The 17,423-nt window shown below is 35.7% G+C and overlaps 1 protein-coding gene across 6 annotated transcripts in view; it reads left to right on the forward strand.

Annotated features, from left to right (window-relative positions):
* The window catches only part of PRKG1 (protein kinase cGMP-dependent 1), a 1,295,238-nt gene that overhangs the window by 1,046,576 nt on the left and 231,239 nt on the right, over positions 1 to 17,423 (forward strand). For 5 of the 6 annotated variants that reach the window (XM_034930587.3, XM_063607406.1, XM_003806332.6 and 2 more), the window contains one exon: positions 13,842 to 13,919. In XM_034930587.3, coding sequence (XP_034786478.1) covers positions 13,842 to 13,919 — 78 coding nt within the window. Of the gene's footprint in view, positions 1 to 70; positions 158 to 13,841; positions 13,920 to 17,423 lie in introns of those variants that run through there. The other variant, XM_034930588.2, reaches the window with a different exon arrangement.

Consider the following 17,423-nt stretch of genomic DNA (forward strand, 5'->3'; position numbering starts at 1 on the left):
GACAGTAAACATATTGAAATGCTACTGTACCAGTTAGTACATATCCTCTGCTAGTAACCCTCTGACTGCCGCCTCAGCTCATTCCTGAGGCCTCTAAACCACACCATGACCTAGGAAGGGACCTAGGACCCTGTGCAGCCTGTGTTCTTTCTGACTGGTTAGTGCCCTTAAACTGCTACTTATTAAATATTCTGTATACTATATTTGGTATTAACTCTGGCAAATACACTAATTTCACTTTCTGGGAAAAAAAAACCTTTTCTTCCTTTGTCTCCTAATTTTTGAGAAGCACTCAAGTCTCACCAGTGCACTGCTTCTGAGGAGTTATATGGCATACTGTAGAATAAAAAAGGGGGCAAAATCCTAAATGACTCTACCTTCAGCTCTGAGCAAGAGTACTCTCAGACCAGCCTAGACAGAAACAAAAAATCCTTACCATAAGAACCACATCCTCCAGTGTGTGAGGAGCCCTTTTCTCCCTCATGTAATTTAATTCTCTCTACTTTCCATTCTTTATTGACCTCAAGCACTCAAGATGCCCTTTAAACTAAATAGTGCCTTCTCAAAGAGAAAGGTGAAGTGTTTATTTTAAACTCCTAAAGAAGTAAAATATTGAGTAAATTCTACATACATTTGACCTGCTCCACTATTTTTGCTATAGGGTTCATGAGAAACTGTGATCAACCTGCTCTTTTTCTTTTTGAGTACTGGATTTATTTTGGTAGAAACTTCAATACATATTTATGCTTCAGATGGTGACTCTGAAATACTAAATTGTGTGATTCCCTCTAACACATTTCATAATCCATCAGGGCAAACTATTTTCAAGTTCTGCTGAAGCTAATTGCCTTTGTAAATCAAATTGTTAAATTTGAATTGTAGTTTAATTAGGTGGAGTAGAATGCTTGCTGGTCTACTCTATAAACAGTTTTATTCTGTTGTGAAATGAATAGGTCTGAAATGAACTAAGTTTAAAATAGATTTTTGGTGTTTTGTGGGCCTGCTTTGATATTACTCTTAGTCATTATATTATGTTAGTATATTTGCATCAGAAATCTCTGAAAGGAAATGGGAACAGTTTGACTTCCTCCTTTCCAATTTGGATGACTTTTGTTCCTTTCACTTGCTAATTGCTCTGGCTAGGACTTTCAGTATTGTATTGAATAGAGGTGGTGAAATTGGGCATCCCTATCTTATTCTGGATCTTGGAAGGAAAGCTTTTAACTTTTTCTCCCTTAAGTATGATGTTAGCTGTGAGTTTGTCATAAATGGCTTTTCTTTTTTTTTTTTTTTTTTGAGATGGGAGTCTTGCTTTGTCACCCAGGCTGGAGTGTTGTGGCATGATCTTGGCTCACTGCAACCTCCACCTCCTGGGTTTAAGCAATTCTCCTGCCTCAGCCTTCTGAGTAGCTGGGATTACAGGCGCCCACCACCATGCCCTGCTTATTTTTTTGCATTTTTAGTAGAGACGAGGTTTTACCGTGTTGGCCAGGCTAGTTTTGAACTCCTGACCTCAAGTCATCTGCCCACCTCGGCCTCCCAAAGTGCTAAGATTACAGGTGTGAGTCACCACTTGTACTGAGGTACATATCTTCTGTGCCTAATTTGTTTAGAGTTTTTATCATCAAATTGATGTTGAATTTTGTCAAATGCTTTTTCTGTGTTTATTGAAATGATCACATGGTTTTTATCCTTAATTCTGTTAATGTGATGAATCACTTTTATTGATTGACAATGTTGAACCATCCTTGCATCCTTTGGATGAATCCCACCTGATCATGGTGAATTATTTTTAAAGTGCTGTTGAATTCAGTTTGCTAGTATTTTGTGGAGGGTTTTTGCATCTATGTTCATCCAGAATGTTGGCCTATAGTTTGTCATTTTTATTGTTGTGGTCTTGACTGGTTTTGCTATCAGAGTAATGCTGGCCTTGTAGAATGAACTTGGAAGAATTCCCTTCTCTCCAGTTATCTGGAATGGTTTGAAAGGAATTAGTATAGTTCTTTAAATGTTTGGTAGAAGTCAGCAGTGAAGCCGTCAGGTCCCATGCTTTTCTTAGACGGGAGATTGGTTATCACTGATTTAATCTTGTTAGTAGTTATTGGCCTGTTTATATTTGCTATTTTTTAATGACTGAATCTTTGTAAGTTGTATGTGCCCAGAAATTTATACATTTCTTCTAGGTTTTCCAATTTTTTGATATATAATTATTCATAATAATTTCTTGTGATCTTAAATATGTAAAACCCTGAGTCCTTCAGAAATTCTTAGAATTAATGAATAAATTTACTAAAATTTCAGCATACAAAATCAATATATTTAAATTGGTAGCTTTTCTATACATTAACAGTGAACTATCTAAAAAAGAAATAAAGAAATCTCATTTATATAATAATAGCTTCACACACACAAAAATTAGATACCTAGGAATAAATTTAACCAAGGAGGTGAAGCAAGAGCTCTACACTAAAAACTATAAAGCACTGATGAAAGAAATTAAAGAGAACAGAAGTAAACAGAAGGATATTGTGTTCATGGATTAGAAAATTAATATTGTTATATTAAATATTGTTGAAATGCCCATCTACCCAAAGTGATATGCAGATTCAATGTACTTTCTCTCAAAATACTAAGGGCATTCTTTGCAGAAATAGAAAAATCAATACTAAAAATTGATATGGAACCACAGAAGACCCTGAATAGCCAAAGCAATCTTAAGCAAAAAGAACAAAGCTGGAAGCATCACACTACCTGACTTCAAAAGACACTAACAAGCTATAGTAACCAAAACACATGGTACTAGCATAAAAACGGATACACAGATGAATGAACAAAATAGAAAGCCCAGAAATAAATCCACATATCAACAGCCAACTGATTTTCAACAAAATGCCTAGAGCACACATTGGGGAATGAACAGTCTCTTCAATAAATGGTCCTGGAAAAACTGGATATCCACATGCAGAAGAATGAAACTGGATCCCTATCTCTCACCATATGCAAAAATGAACTTCAAATGGATTAAAGACTTAAACATAAGACCCAAAACTATGAAAGTACTAGAAGAACATATAAGGGAAATGCTTCATTACATTGATCTGGGCAATAATTTTTGAGTAAAACCTCAAAAGCACAGGCAACAAAAGCAAAAATAAACAAATGAGATTATGTCAAACTCAAAAGCTTCTGCCCAGCAGGGAAAACAATCAACATAGTGAAGAGACAGCCTGCAGAATGGGAGAAAATATTCTCAAATTATACATCCAACTGGGCATTAATGTCCGGTCTATGTAAGAAACTCAAACAATCCAACAGCAATAAAAAAACAAATAACTTGATTTTAAAATGGGCAAAAGATCTAAATAGTCATTTCTCAAAGGAAGATTTAGAAATGGGTAACAGGTATATAAAAAATGTTTTTATCACTAATTATCAGGGAAATGTGAATCAGAACCATGACGAGATTTCACCTCACTCCAGTCAGAATTGCTGTTATCTAAAAGATAAAAGAAAACAAGTATTAGTGAGTATGTGGATAAAAAGGAATCTTACTCTTTGTAGGAATGTAAATTAGTACATTTATATGGAAAACAGTATGGAGGTTCCTCAAAAAATTAGAAATAGAGCTGTCCTATGATTCAGTAAATTCACTATGGGGTATAAATCCAAAGGAAATGAAACCATATATTGAAGTGATATCTGGACTTCGGTGTTTATTGCAGCACTATGAAAGATATGAAATCATACCTTGGCTATTGTAAATAGTGCTGCAATGAATGAATGGATTAAAAATGTGGAATATATACACAGTGAAATACTTTTTAGCTCTAAAAAATAAAATCCTGGCATTTGTGACAACATGGATAAATCTAGAGGACATTAAGTGAAATAAGTCAAACACAAAAAGCTACATACTGCATGATCTCACTTATATGTGAAATGTAAAAGTTTGTTTCATAAAAACAGAGAGTAGAATATTGGTTACCAGGAGCTGGAGAGGGTAGGAGAAAGGGAGAGATGGGGAAAGATACAAAGTTACAGTTAGAGAGGAAAAATAAGTTTTGGTATTCTATTTCACATTTTAGGTAAAAATAATATATATTTCAAAATAGCTAAAAGAGGATTTGCATGTTGTCACCACAAAGAAATGATAAACATTTATGGTAATAGACTGCTAATTACCCTGATTTGAACATTACACATGTATATATATGTATTGAAATATCACATTTTACTTCATAAATATGTACAATTATACATCAATTAAAAGAAAAACTTAAAAAATTTTGAAAAAAAAAACCAAGGATTGAAAATCCATTAAGTAAACAATGTCATTGAAGAGCCCAGTTAAACATAGAAAAACAAAAACAAAAACAAAAAAACCCAAGCATTTGTGGAATTTCAGCCCAGGTTATCCCTTTCTTTGTCTGATATTCAGGGTAAGGATTCAGATAGTCCAGGCAGCCAATGCTAGGTCAACAGTTGTCTTTGAATCATAAACTCTGATGGTGTTCAAGAGGCTTAAAAGATAATGATGTGCTCTAACCACCAAAGACACAAAGAACTCAAAAATATTTGAGATTCAAAGAAAGAAACCAGCAGTGCCAGTTGTACAAAAGCCTATGTAGTCATCTTGCACTGTGAGAAGTGCTAAAAGTTAGTGTGGAAAATTGGGTACTTGGATATACCAAAATGTAATTATAAGTGATTGCCTTTTGTCATAATGTGGGAAAGGTAAGGCAGAAGATTGAGGAAGAAGATCAGAGAGCTCAATGAGGAAACAGATGAACTGAGTCAATGTGTCATTTACTTAAATGGAGATTATACATTCTTTTAAAAACGTACTAGTACTTTCTACCTATGCACACCTTTAAAAGGGAAATAATTTTAAAAACGACAGAACTCCAATACAAGTATTTTTATTAATGATAATTACTAAGAATGATTTGATGTAGAAGCCAAGATACTTCATTGTTCTGAAAGTTTATGGCTTTTGTAAAGAAAGAAAAGTATTTATTTTATCAAAGTGTTGTTTGTTGTAGTAAGGAATACGTTTTACACTTGGGTCTAGTACACACATAATTATTTACATGCACAAACCAAACACTTTTCCAGATTATACGTATCTTACTACATGTGCTTTATTTGATGTTTTCTGTTCTATTCCATTTTTATAAAATGCTGTTTGCAGCCCTCTAAATAGATTTCTTGATACCTTTAATGGATTGCATAGAACAAGGGACACAGCAGCATACTCCCAGATGGGGTTACAGCTTCTCTTGGTTCCTTAGACACCATAAAAATGCAAAGCTGCCAGTCATTTCTGTTCATCCTGGTGACACTTCCATTAATTCCTTTAAGAAGCTTCATCTGGGTCCACTGAAGGAAATCTTTAAACCTTTGTGTCAACTCCAAACTGCTTGAGAGGCAGACATACAGCAATTCTGAGTCTCAGCCAGCCTGTTGGCTTAGTACATTTGGGTGCAAGTCACAAATTAATTTTCTAAATTGTTTACATAGTACCAGTACTTCTTGCCCTAGGTACTTTCACATCTATTCCTTTCATCCATGTGGGAGCTAGTAAGAATCAATCCCAGCACCTTAATAAGGCAAATTTTAATTATGTGTCTTTGGGATCTGACCATACATAGCTGGTCAGGATGAGGCTTAGGCCTGTCTGATATTCTATCCCCACAATATCTGTCCTATCTAGTGGGGATCAGGCTGATTTATAGAGCAACCTAAGGGCTTTAAATACTAATGGGTACCTCAGTAGAAACAAGGTCCTGAGACTACTATCAAGGTAGGTAGAAATGTAATGATTCAAGGAGAAAGGACCAAGCACAAATGCCTTGTAGCTAGAATGTATCACAACACCAGAAAGAGCAAGGCAAAGTTCAAGGTGAAGTAGTTTGAGAAACAATGTTACAGGTAAGTGAGGAATGTTTCATCCAGGGTTGTTATGACATAAAGGATTGTGACAAGGGACAGCTGTGTACATATAGATTCTTAGCAATGGAAGTGACACAGACTCATATTTGTGCCCAGCTATTTGTGTCTTAAATAATCTTGGTGAGCTAGGCAAGTTTGGTGTCTTGAGGGACAGTGATGGGCAGGCTCTCTATCCAGAAGTCTTAGATAACTATACTTGATGATTAAAAGAAAAAAAAAAAAACAATTTTCTGTCCACATTTGGGTTTCTACCAAGGTGTTTAGGTTTTCTAGGTGCTCTGAGTCAGCCCCAGAGGAATGGAGGGACACACTTCATTGATGATTAGAGCTCTCTTTGTTTGATATCCACATTTTCACTCCTGGGGGCATGATGGTTCTTGCAGGGAGGAGAAAGGCTCTGACTGTGGTTATCTGGAAACCATCCTTCCTTCCCACGGTAGAGTGATCCTGGTGAAACTTTTAAGCAGTCAAAATGCATGCTGATGTTTGCTGAGATTCTGGTTTTGACTCTTTAGGATGTGTTTCTGTATTTCTTCTCATCCACAGGACATTAACTAGGGAGATCTCTGAATTTTGAATACAAAGTAAGGTTGGAAGTGAACTTTACTATTGTGATTTTTTTGTGATAGAGGAGAGAATGGTAAAGAAGACATTAAACTTTAGATTGTTCAGAGGTTGAAGGTCACTGGGTTAATTATATTGGATTTGGAGAATGACCCAATAAAAATAAATTCATTTCTATTTTATGAGTTATAAGATTCAGTCACTCTGACCTTCTTTTTTTATGTAAAGTACATGCACTCATCATCTGAGCACCTTTACATTTGTAGAGGTATTTGTACCTTTACAAACACTGTTCTCTACACATGGAAAGCCCTTCCCGCTTCTTCCCCATCCAGTGAGGAATCACTGCCTGCCTCGGAAAAGCTTTGTATTATAGATTATTTGTATACTGTTCTATCTCTGTACACTGAAATTTCCCTAAAAATAATAAAACTAACAATTTATAGGTATATCGTGATTACAATATGACAGACACTGTGTTTTGTTATTATTAACTCATTCAGTCCTCACAACAATCTGTTTATAGAGATATGGTTATATTTTGCAGAAAAGAACATGGCATAGGGAAGTTAAGTGACTTTCTTAGGGTTCCAGAGCTGGATTTGTAACCAGGGAGCCTGCCTCCAGTACCTGTTTAATCACAATGCTATGCTGACTCTCTAATTGTTGACTGTGTCTTGTGTATCTTTGCAGCCTCAGTGTCAAGTGCAGTGTCTCATTCATAGGAGGCACACATAAATAATGTTGGTTTAATTAATGAAATTAAAAAAGGCTGCACTCTCCTAACCAGATTGTGTATCTCCTCTGCACCTGAAGTTCAGACTTGGTAAAGCAGGATTTTACACATTAATTTGAGAAGATCTGGAGGCAAGTTTTTATTCTGCCCAAGAAATGTGGGGAAGTGTTGGATATAAATAAATAGAGTGTCCCGAGTGGAAGATGAGATGTTTATACTTATTGCAGCTATTTTTATAATTAGTAGCAATTACCATAGTATTGGTAATTGCCTGAATTGGTAATTGGCCTGAATTACATATGACCCGATCATTAGAAAAATGTCAATTATGGATGATCTATGGTTTAATAAAGACTTAAGCATAACTCCAAACTTAAATATAGAGGAAATAATGATGTAATCTTGGGCTGAAATAATTTAGGGTGAGAATTTATTTCAGAATGATATATTGTGTTTTAGTTTATATTAACTGAGATTCAATGAGAGATTACATTAGTCAGAACTGAAAATGAAATTGCTAGTTAAAATATGGTATATTTGATATCAATAACTATGACTGTGATCTAACAAAAGAAAATAAATCATTTATATTCACCAAGGAGTCACCATCAAGGCCTTCAACAACCACATCCAGTGTTGTAATAAGCCTCTGTCACGTGTCATCAAATAAATATGTGTAGAATTTTAAAATAGCTAAATGTACATTTATATATTAATGTTGAATTCTGAGAACCCAAAGGCACACAATATTAACTAGAAAAGCCATACCTTATATTTTAGCAGCAATGAGAAGACAGACTTTTTTAACTCACGAGTTTTAGAAATAAAATTTCAAGTTATTGTCTTTGGGGAAATGTATTGCTTAATTTAGACGTGCTGTCAATTTTCTTTCTCTGTCTATCCTCCTAATCTCTGATTTATAACTCCGTTTTCTTATTTGAAATGAAGAGGTTTGGGCTAAATCTATCTTCAATCTAGTTATCTTTCAACAAATATATATTGAATGCCTATTTTGTGTTAGGCACTGTTCAAACTGAAGCAATGAATATAGCATAAGACCTCCAGGTAACGGGGGGAGGAGTCACAGATAGCAAGCAAAAGAGTAATAATTTCAGATCATAAAGACTGTGATAGAAGACTCTTCTCGCAGGAGGCTTTGCTGTGGTTTGCAGCTGTGTTGGTTATCACGCAGTCATTAAAGCATGCAGGAGCATTTTGGCAGCAGCAAAGCTTTGGATAGCTTTCTAATACCACAGAAATACAAACAGGGATACAAAGTGGATGGGGTTGGAGTGCACACTGGTAAGATTGGCCAGAAAAAGGCTTTATGAGGCCCCAGTGATGACAGCAAGATAATGTCAAAAATCTTAAGGAGGAGTGCTGGAGAAAGGACCAGTTGAGTGCAAAGTCCCTAGAAGGGATCCAGCATGGCACATGCCAGTCACAGAAAAAAAGCCAGCAAGTCTGAAACAGAATCACAAGGGTGATAATGGGAGGGGAAAGGATGGAGAAGTGAATAGGGGTCAGAATACAGAGAATTTTACAGACCACAATAAATTGTTTATGATTTTACTTGTAGTAAGAAGCCATTGAAAGTTTTTAAGCAATAAAGTGATTTCAATTGATTTGTTATTTGAAAGGTCACTTTGATGGCAGTGAGAAAAATAGAGGGGATGGTTTGGGGTATGATGAGTAGACAAGTGACAGGGAGACCAGATAAGAAGACATTGCAAAAGTCCAAGATAAGATTTTGTCTTGAACAAGGGAAAAAACAATGGGGATAGTGGAAGAATATTGGGCTTAGCCCATGAGTTGGAAGTAGAAGCCTTTCTAATAGACTGACTGTGGGCAATATTAATGATGGGGATTAAGGAAGACTACCTCATTTGTGCAATTAGTTTTGAGTCCCTACTATGTTCCAAGCACAAGGTTAGGCACTGGGGATTTTATGTGTGGTGAACAGAACTAGACACAGTTCTTGGTTTCAGAGGAGTTAAAATCTGGTGAAAAATAATCATGCAAGTCAATAAACAAGTACAAGCCTAGAAAAGGGCAATGAAATAGAGCTGTGTGGTATTGTAAGTTCCTAGAATGGAGAGAACTAATTTAGCCAGAATGTGTGTGTGTGTGTGTGTGTGAGAGAGAGAGAGAGAGTGTGTGCATGTGTGTGTGGTGGTGGTGGTGGTAAGGGTGGGTATGCCAGGTGAGAGAAGGCTAAGATCTGAAAGAAAAGTAGGATATAACTAGGGAAGCAGCAGTGAAGTATGGCAGTAGGAGTGCTCAGGCCTGGTGGTGGCACAGTCAAGGAACCAATCTCAGAAGGCTGCCAGGGCTGGAGGGCAAAATCGGGAACAGTGAGAAGAGGTTGGATACTATGGCATTGAGCAGACATGGTCTTGTAGGCCATGTTTGAGAAACTGGCTTTTATCTTAATAACTATGGAAACCTTTGAAAGGAAGCTGTCTAATTGCTAAGATTTCTTCTTACTCTAAATTCTGTTTATTTATTTGATTTAATTTGAAATATGAAAATGGTAGAGCTGTAAAATAACCTTCAAAAACCAGTGAAAGTGCTGGCATTTGATTAACATAATTAGAGAGCCTCTTGAAGAATCAGCATGCAAGATCATCTTCCCCTCAGGGGCAATTAAACGTTTCAGAATAGCTTAGTCATTACAGTACTGGTGTTATGACACCATAAATATTATCTTTCCCAAACCTGGAATGCCTTTGGCCACTGTTCCATAGGTTGTTCTGTGACCCCTGGATTTTATGAGCTCATGCAACATGGACATATGTTCAGTGAATGCCTGTGTAGGTAAACAGATATTTATATGACAAGTTGAGTTATGAAACACCGTATCAGATGATATTAAGAAGATGATTAGATAAGTTTCAAGAATTAAATAGACTAGACTATATCTGGATATCCCCACCAAACTTTCAACTCTTTAAGATGAAGAGATTAAGAATATAAAAAATTTAGAGTAATTGCTATCAGCTGGGGGCAGTTTTGTTCCCAATGGAGTAATTAGCAATGTCTGGAGATAGTTTTGATTTCTGCAACTGGGGTTAGGGTGCCACTAGCATCTAGTTGGAAGAGGCTGGCAACTCTGTTAAACATCCTGCAGCAAAACTGGATGTACGGGACATCTCCCTACAATAAGAACGAATGGCCTCAAAATGTCAATAGTGCTGAGGTTAAGAACCCCTTACTTTCGCTCATTTTAATATATTACAAATAATTTTGGCTTTCTGAAAGAAAATAACTATCACATGGATAGGGATATGCTTTTTAAAAGGAGATGGATGAGGGGAATGAGCTCACATAGGTTAAGAGTTCTTCAATTTTTGGTGCTTTTTATTTGCATTTTTCTACTTTTTCCAAAATAATTGTATATTCACTAGTATTATTTGATCATAATGAGCTGCTTATTCTCCTCTTTCTGAGGTGTTTTTAACCTGCTGAACATTGGTGACCTCTTTATCCTTCTGTTGGGGCTCAAGAATCCTCCATGGAGAAGCTCTTGGGAAGTCACATGTCTCCCAGACTGTGCTCTCACACATATAGCCCTGTACTTATATACAGGAAAGCATTTTGCAAGCTGGATTATTCTGGCATCGTTGAGTGATCTTGAATTAGGAACCAAGTGAGAAACAAGACAAAGAGTAGGATAAATGGAGGCAAAACATTACCATTATTACTAATAAAATCTGGGTTACAGGATGTACCTTAGGTATGAGAGCCAGCTAGTCTTCCCAAATTGAACCCTATCATTGGGCAGAATTACCTGTCCTGTCACAGAACCTTAGAGAGGGGCAAACTTCACTATTGTGAAGAGAAGGGCCTTTCCCTGGAGAAGCAGCAATGCCAGCCCTCTGTGGGAAGCTCCCTTCCATGAGGAAAAGAAGAGAAGTTGAGATGAGCACACATAGCTGTTTACTTCCAAGTTTATCAATCAGATGAGTCACGCCACCTCTCCTGGTGCAGAGTGAGGAAAGGGGAAGAGAAAGGTACTTAGTTTTACTAATTGAGCTTCATTCACGTGGAAGGAAGTATCAAGAGTGGGAAAGATGTTCTCCTCTCCCCCTCGTCCCAAAGCTACAACTGTAACTCTGCTACTAGCTTTGCTACCCAATACAGTATCTACTATGTGTGACTATTTAAACTTTAATTTATTAAAATTAAATAAATTTAAAAATTCAGCTTCTCAGTCACACTGGTCATATTTCAAATGCTCAGTAGCCCCATGTGTCTTGTGGCTACCATATTGGATAATACAGTTATAGAACATTTCCAGTGGATGGAGCTATTATGAGATTTTACCCTATTCATCTTTGTATTATCAATGCCTATAAAAAGGCCTGACTCTAAGGCCCTCAGAAATGTTTGCTGGAAAGGCACACTGGTTCATGCCTATAATCCTAAGACTTGGGGAGGCCAAGGTGGGAGGATCACTTGAGCCCAGGAGTTTGAGACCAGCCTGGGCAACATATAGGGAAAACCTCTCTCTACAAAACACATAAATAAATAAATAAATAATAATAATAATTAAATTAACTGGGCATGGTAGTGTACACCTGTGGTCCCAGCTACTTGGGAGGCTGTATTAGTTCATTCTCATACTGTTGGTAAAGACATCCCTAAGACCGGGTAACTTAGAAAGGAAAAGGTTTAATGGACTCAACATTCCACATGGCTAGGGAGGCCTCACAATCATGGCAGAAGGCAAAAGGCACTCTTACATGGTGGCAGACAAGACACAATGAGAGCCAGGCCAAAGAGGAAACCCCTTATAAAACCATCAGGTCTCATGAGACTTCTTTACTACCACAAGAACAGTATGGAAGAAACGGCTCTCATGATTCAATTATCTCCCACCAGGTCCCTCCTACAACCTGTGGGAATTATGAAAGCTACAATTTAAGATGAGATTTGAGGTGACAGGATCACTTGAGCCTGGGAGGTCAAGGCTGCAATGAGCCATGATCGGGCCACTGCAACAGAATGAGCAACAGAGTGAGACCCTGTCTTAAAAAGGTGTTTGTTAAATGAATACATGAAAGTGGACCACTGCCGTTTTGTTTTTCAAATCTGCATGTTGTAAAATTCTTTCCATTTTAGTGCAGCATAGATATCTTGTGAAATGAAATAAATCAGTTGAAGAATATGCATTCTATAATATTATTTTTATTTAGAAATAATTATTTGTATGCATGTGTGTGTGCAGGATGGGTTGGTGGTTGTTAAAAGCATGGAAAGAAAGTCTTGAAGTGTACATATCAGACTGTATATCATCTGGTGGTTGAAACTGAGGGAAAGGAATAAGTAATGCCTTTTTTATTAAAAAATCTTGTTCCTAGAAAACTGAATTACTTTTGAGTAAAAAAACTAGCAAATTAGGTAGTATGTTAACTTTCTAGATACTCTAAGAAAATAATGGCTCTTTTCAATGTCAAGTATTAATGAAAGGCAATTTTAAGGCAATCTTAGCACTTTATGTGTTAAGAAAAACTGTATTGAAGCATAAGGACAAATAACAACCATCAGTCTAATGGATATTGCATGTAAACCACGAATTCTGTTTTGTTAGGAGTGTGCAAAATAATGTTTTATTTCCCAAAAATATAGCTTCTCTGCTATGCTGCAGAGAAGGATAGGGCCAGATGGCACAGTTCTCATTTTTCTGTTAGACCGCTTGACCCAGCAGTATACTTTCTCCGACCTCTCCTTATTGAAATTACTTTTGTTCATTGCAGAAGTAATCTTCACCCTGGAAACAGACCTAGTTGTGGTGTCCGTGTCAGAATACCGATATACTGACTGTGATAATCCTTTTGCGGCCTTACCTCACTCCTCGTTTGATAGTTTATAAGCTCACAGATGCTGGACCAGAATTCAGTCCATAAAATTAAGATATTCCATTTGACAGGGCCAAATCTAAACTGCTGAAGCAAGAACACTAAAGCATGAAGTGGTGCCTTAAAAAGTAACTAGGGTCGTCTAACCCACAATAAAAATCAACCTGGTTTCAAAGGAAGATTTTTACATGCTGCAACAATTTCTTAGGAGAAAAAGGCTCTAATTATGAGAATATAAAACTCAATGAGAATGACAAATAAAATAATATAGAGTGAGTAGTTCTATATTATTAAGAGCTCTGCTATTTTGTTTCATGCTCAGTTGATGGGAGAAAAGAATATTTTCATCAAACAATCAAAATGAATGAATTTAAAGGTATGATGTAATCACCTAGAAAAATGACATTAAAAGCAGTCTTGAAAATGAGTATTATAGCACACCAACATGGCACATGCATACATATGTAACTAACCTGCACGTTGTGCACATGTACCCTAAAACTTAAAGTGTAATAATAATAAAAAAAGAAAATGAGCATTATAGAAATGATATCTTTGTAATTATTGCATACATTGACTAATATTCATTATTAAATCATGATGGTTCTAGGCTTGGATAAAATTCCATTAGGATGAATATATCCCTGGGGGTTGATATTTGAAGAGGCTGAGCTGTTTGGTAGCTTACTCCTTGCTTAATTTTTTTTCTTATTGTTTCTACTTTTCAGACCCACTATGAAAATGGAGAATATATTATCAGGCAAGGTGCAAGAGGGGACACCTTCTTTATCATCAGCAAAGGAACGGTAAGCTTTGGTGGCACAAGACAGTGATGCACTAGGGGAGCCTGGGGTTGGTTAGTAACTCCAGTAGGAACACATGCAGAGTCTTGTGCTATATGAGTTTGTTGCATTTTTTGACACAGAGAGGTATTAGAGAATGGATCTTACAAAAAATGATGCAGGAGGGAAAAAAAGGTGTAACTTTGAAGACCAGTAAGTAGCCTACTTGCTAATAATCATAATATTAGATGACACCGATATATTTGTGTGACTAGAAAGATATCCATAATTAAAATAATATAATAAAAAAGAAAATACCGGCTGGATGTGATGGCTCGTGCCTGTAACCTCAGCACTTTGGGAGGCCGAGGCAGGTGGATCACTCGAGCTCAGGAGTTCAAGACCAGCTTAGGCAACATGCCAAAACCTCATCTATACAAAAAGTAGAAAAAATTAGCTGGGCATGGTGGTGCATGCCTGTCATCCCAGCTACTTCGGAGGCTGAGACAGGAGGATTGCTTGAGCCCAGGAGGCAGAGGTTGCAGTGAGCCAAGACGGTGCCACTGCACTTCAGCCTGGGTAACAGAGCAAGACTTTGCCTCCAAAAAAAGAGAAAGAAAGTACTTAGGTCACTTGCAAAATTCATCAAGTCATTAGAAGCAGTAACATTGCTATAATGAAACATCTGGGCTTTGAAATCAGATGGCCTAAATTTTAATCCTGCTACGAAATTTAGTCATTTTAATGCCCTTAGGCAAGTTGCTGAATACTCTGAGGATGATAAGGATAGATATACATTAATGTTTTAAGTTATTTTCATAAAGAAATATTGGTAGTAAAAACTACTAAAGGTGATAAATTATAAAGGAAGGGGTAAAAATGGGGTAGACAAGGGTTATGAATGAAAAATCATACTTTATTTCTAAAACTTTTGATTTTTCAACAATATGAATTTATTTATATCTTAAAACTAAGAAATTGAGTGAATTGGAAAATAGAATTTCTTTTAGATTAATGCTATACTATTATATTTCTAAAATACCTTAAATTTATTTCCACAGTAAAGCTATAATCATGTTTGTGTTTGTGTCATTATATGATAACCTATGATTTAAACTTATGTTTCTTTATTATGTATCATTACAAGGAATTCATATCTCTGCATGTACTAAGCATAGAAAGAGATGGAGAAGGAAATGCGAATAGAAAGGAATTGATATGCCAGTTTCCATTTTTATAATTATCACTTTATAAATGAAGCATATTTATTTCCTCTAATTTAACAAAATGACTGACTGTAACTTATAGCTCATATATAGAGAGATTTACAGAGCTACAGTGAATAGAATGCAGTGGAAGATTATAAGTATTGTTGAATCACAATTTAGGTAATTCTCCTTGGACTACTTTTGGATCAAGTGTATGCATATGTCAGTATTTACACCAGTGGCATGTCACACAAAAATGAAGAAAACAATATTTATATTTTTATTATTCCTATTCTTTTGACTGATCTCTGAATGCCTGGGATAGAAGTAGAACTCAACGCTGACTTCTTAAAAGATATCATGAAATGACATGTCTGACCACGGTTATAGTTAAAATTATATCTTATATTTTCCAATGTTAGAAGATAAGAAAATTTTAATATTTTGTAGTTTATATGATAGATTGTTAGAGCTTATCATTTATTGTCTTATTGTTTAGATTTACTAAAGAATCAGGGAAAATTGAAAATCGCCATGGATGTAAATTATTCGAAAAGTTGCATAGGGAATTTGTCCTGACATTCTAGATTTGTTTTTTCTTTACTACATTGCTAATTCTTCGCTATGATGCAATGATGTGTTTATCCTTTGAGATGGATTTCTGACAGTCTTTTGTTACAACCCTGTTAGTGCAAATTTTACTGCCTAAAAGTAGTGCTTTGTAACCAGTTTCAGCTGAAGACAGGTGCATTAGTCATGCCTTTTTATGAGTTTCGTAGTAAGTATAAATAGAAAAACAGTGTGGAAATTACACCACAGAAACCAATTCCCTTGGCAATATTTCAGAGCACTCTGGGAATTCTGGGAGGGAAGTAGTACTAATATATTAGACTCTTTTGACACATTCAAGATCTTTTACTTTAAACCAGATTTAAATTTCTACTAACTTACTTTTTTAGGTCACACAAGTTAGCTGTTATGATTCTTAGTTATGTAAATTATATAATAATTGTATTAATTTTATTCATTCTAATACTAATATATTAACAATATTAATTATATTAGTTCTAATTCTAACATATTAAAATCATTAAGAATATGTCACCATATACAATAATTAGAATATATTAAGTCTTAAGAAGCAGAAGGTGAGGTCAGCATACTTAAGTCCCAGTGGCAAAGAGCAGGAAAGAGAGGTGAATAATAAGAGAGTAGGCTCAGTTGAGCAGGCAAATAAGTTGTAGAACTGGAATTTTCTACAATTATATGTTATATGTTTTGTTTTAGGTGTACAGATGTCAACTTGTTTTCCCATGCATTTAAAAAATGTATAAAGGATAACCTTGGCCAAGATCTGTTTCTTGCTACCACCAAACTGGCTTTTTCTTAGAAAATGCTGTGAGATAGAGAGACACAACAGGGGCTGCCAAGCTACAAATGAAATTCCCCTTGTTCAGTTCCACTTATTTAAGTGTAAAACAATTTTTATTCTTCCATTAAGCACATTCACACAAAGAGAGAAGCATTATAAAATAAGCTTTGCTGTACTTGTTTTTCCCCCATTAAGCCTGTGCTATCTGATTTTTCTAAAACCTGAGGCAGAATGCTTGCAGTGATGATGGCTAAAATACTGGTGCTGCCTCAAGTAGAAGCTCAGTTAGTTCTCTGTACTTCAATCACTCCATTCCAGTTGCCTGGAAACGTGAGTTGCTTCTCCAACAGTGAACTATAAAGCACCGAAGATTCCTGCATATGTGTCCGCAGTTGTGTCACATCATAAAATGAACTATCTCTTTATAAATAAATCAAACCAAAATTGAATAGGATGGGTAAGCAAAGTTGCAGAGTTCTAATAATAGCTCAAATACATTTTGACTTTTCTGATTCCATTCAACATACCTCGTATCCTACCATTAGAAAAAAATGTGATTCAAAAATTCTTGTCTATCAAATGGCATTTAAAATCACATGGCTTTGCTTCATAAAGTTAACAAGTATTTAAACATGCCAATTAAATATGTTGCCTTAACACAATGCTCAGTGATTTTTAATATAAAAAGTGTTCCGTTATGGAAATTTTATTTGCATATGTATACATATGTTTATGTATACATTATGGTGAAACCTCTGAGAAACATTTTTTTTTAAATATCAAGAACAAGATAAAGATATACATTATTGCCAATTTTGTTTAGTGTGGTACTAGACATCCCAAATACTATAGTAAGTTAAGAAAAATAAATAATATTTGGAAATAAAGAAACAGTAATTATTTATACATGATATGTTTTTAGTTTCTTTTAGGATTTTATGTAGACAT

This window comes from Pan paniscus, chromosome 8 (assembly GCF_029289425.2).
Source record: "Pan paniscus chromosome 8, NHGRI_mPanPan1-v2.0_pri, whole genome shotgun sequence".
Classification (NCBI taxonomy): domain Eukaryota; kingdom Metazoa; phylum Chordata; class Mammalia; order Primates; family Hominidae; genus Pan; species Pan paniscus.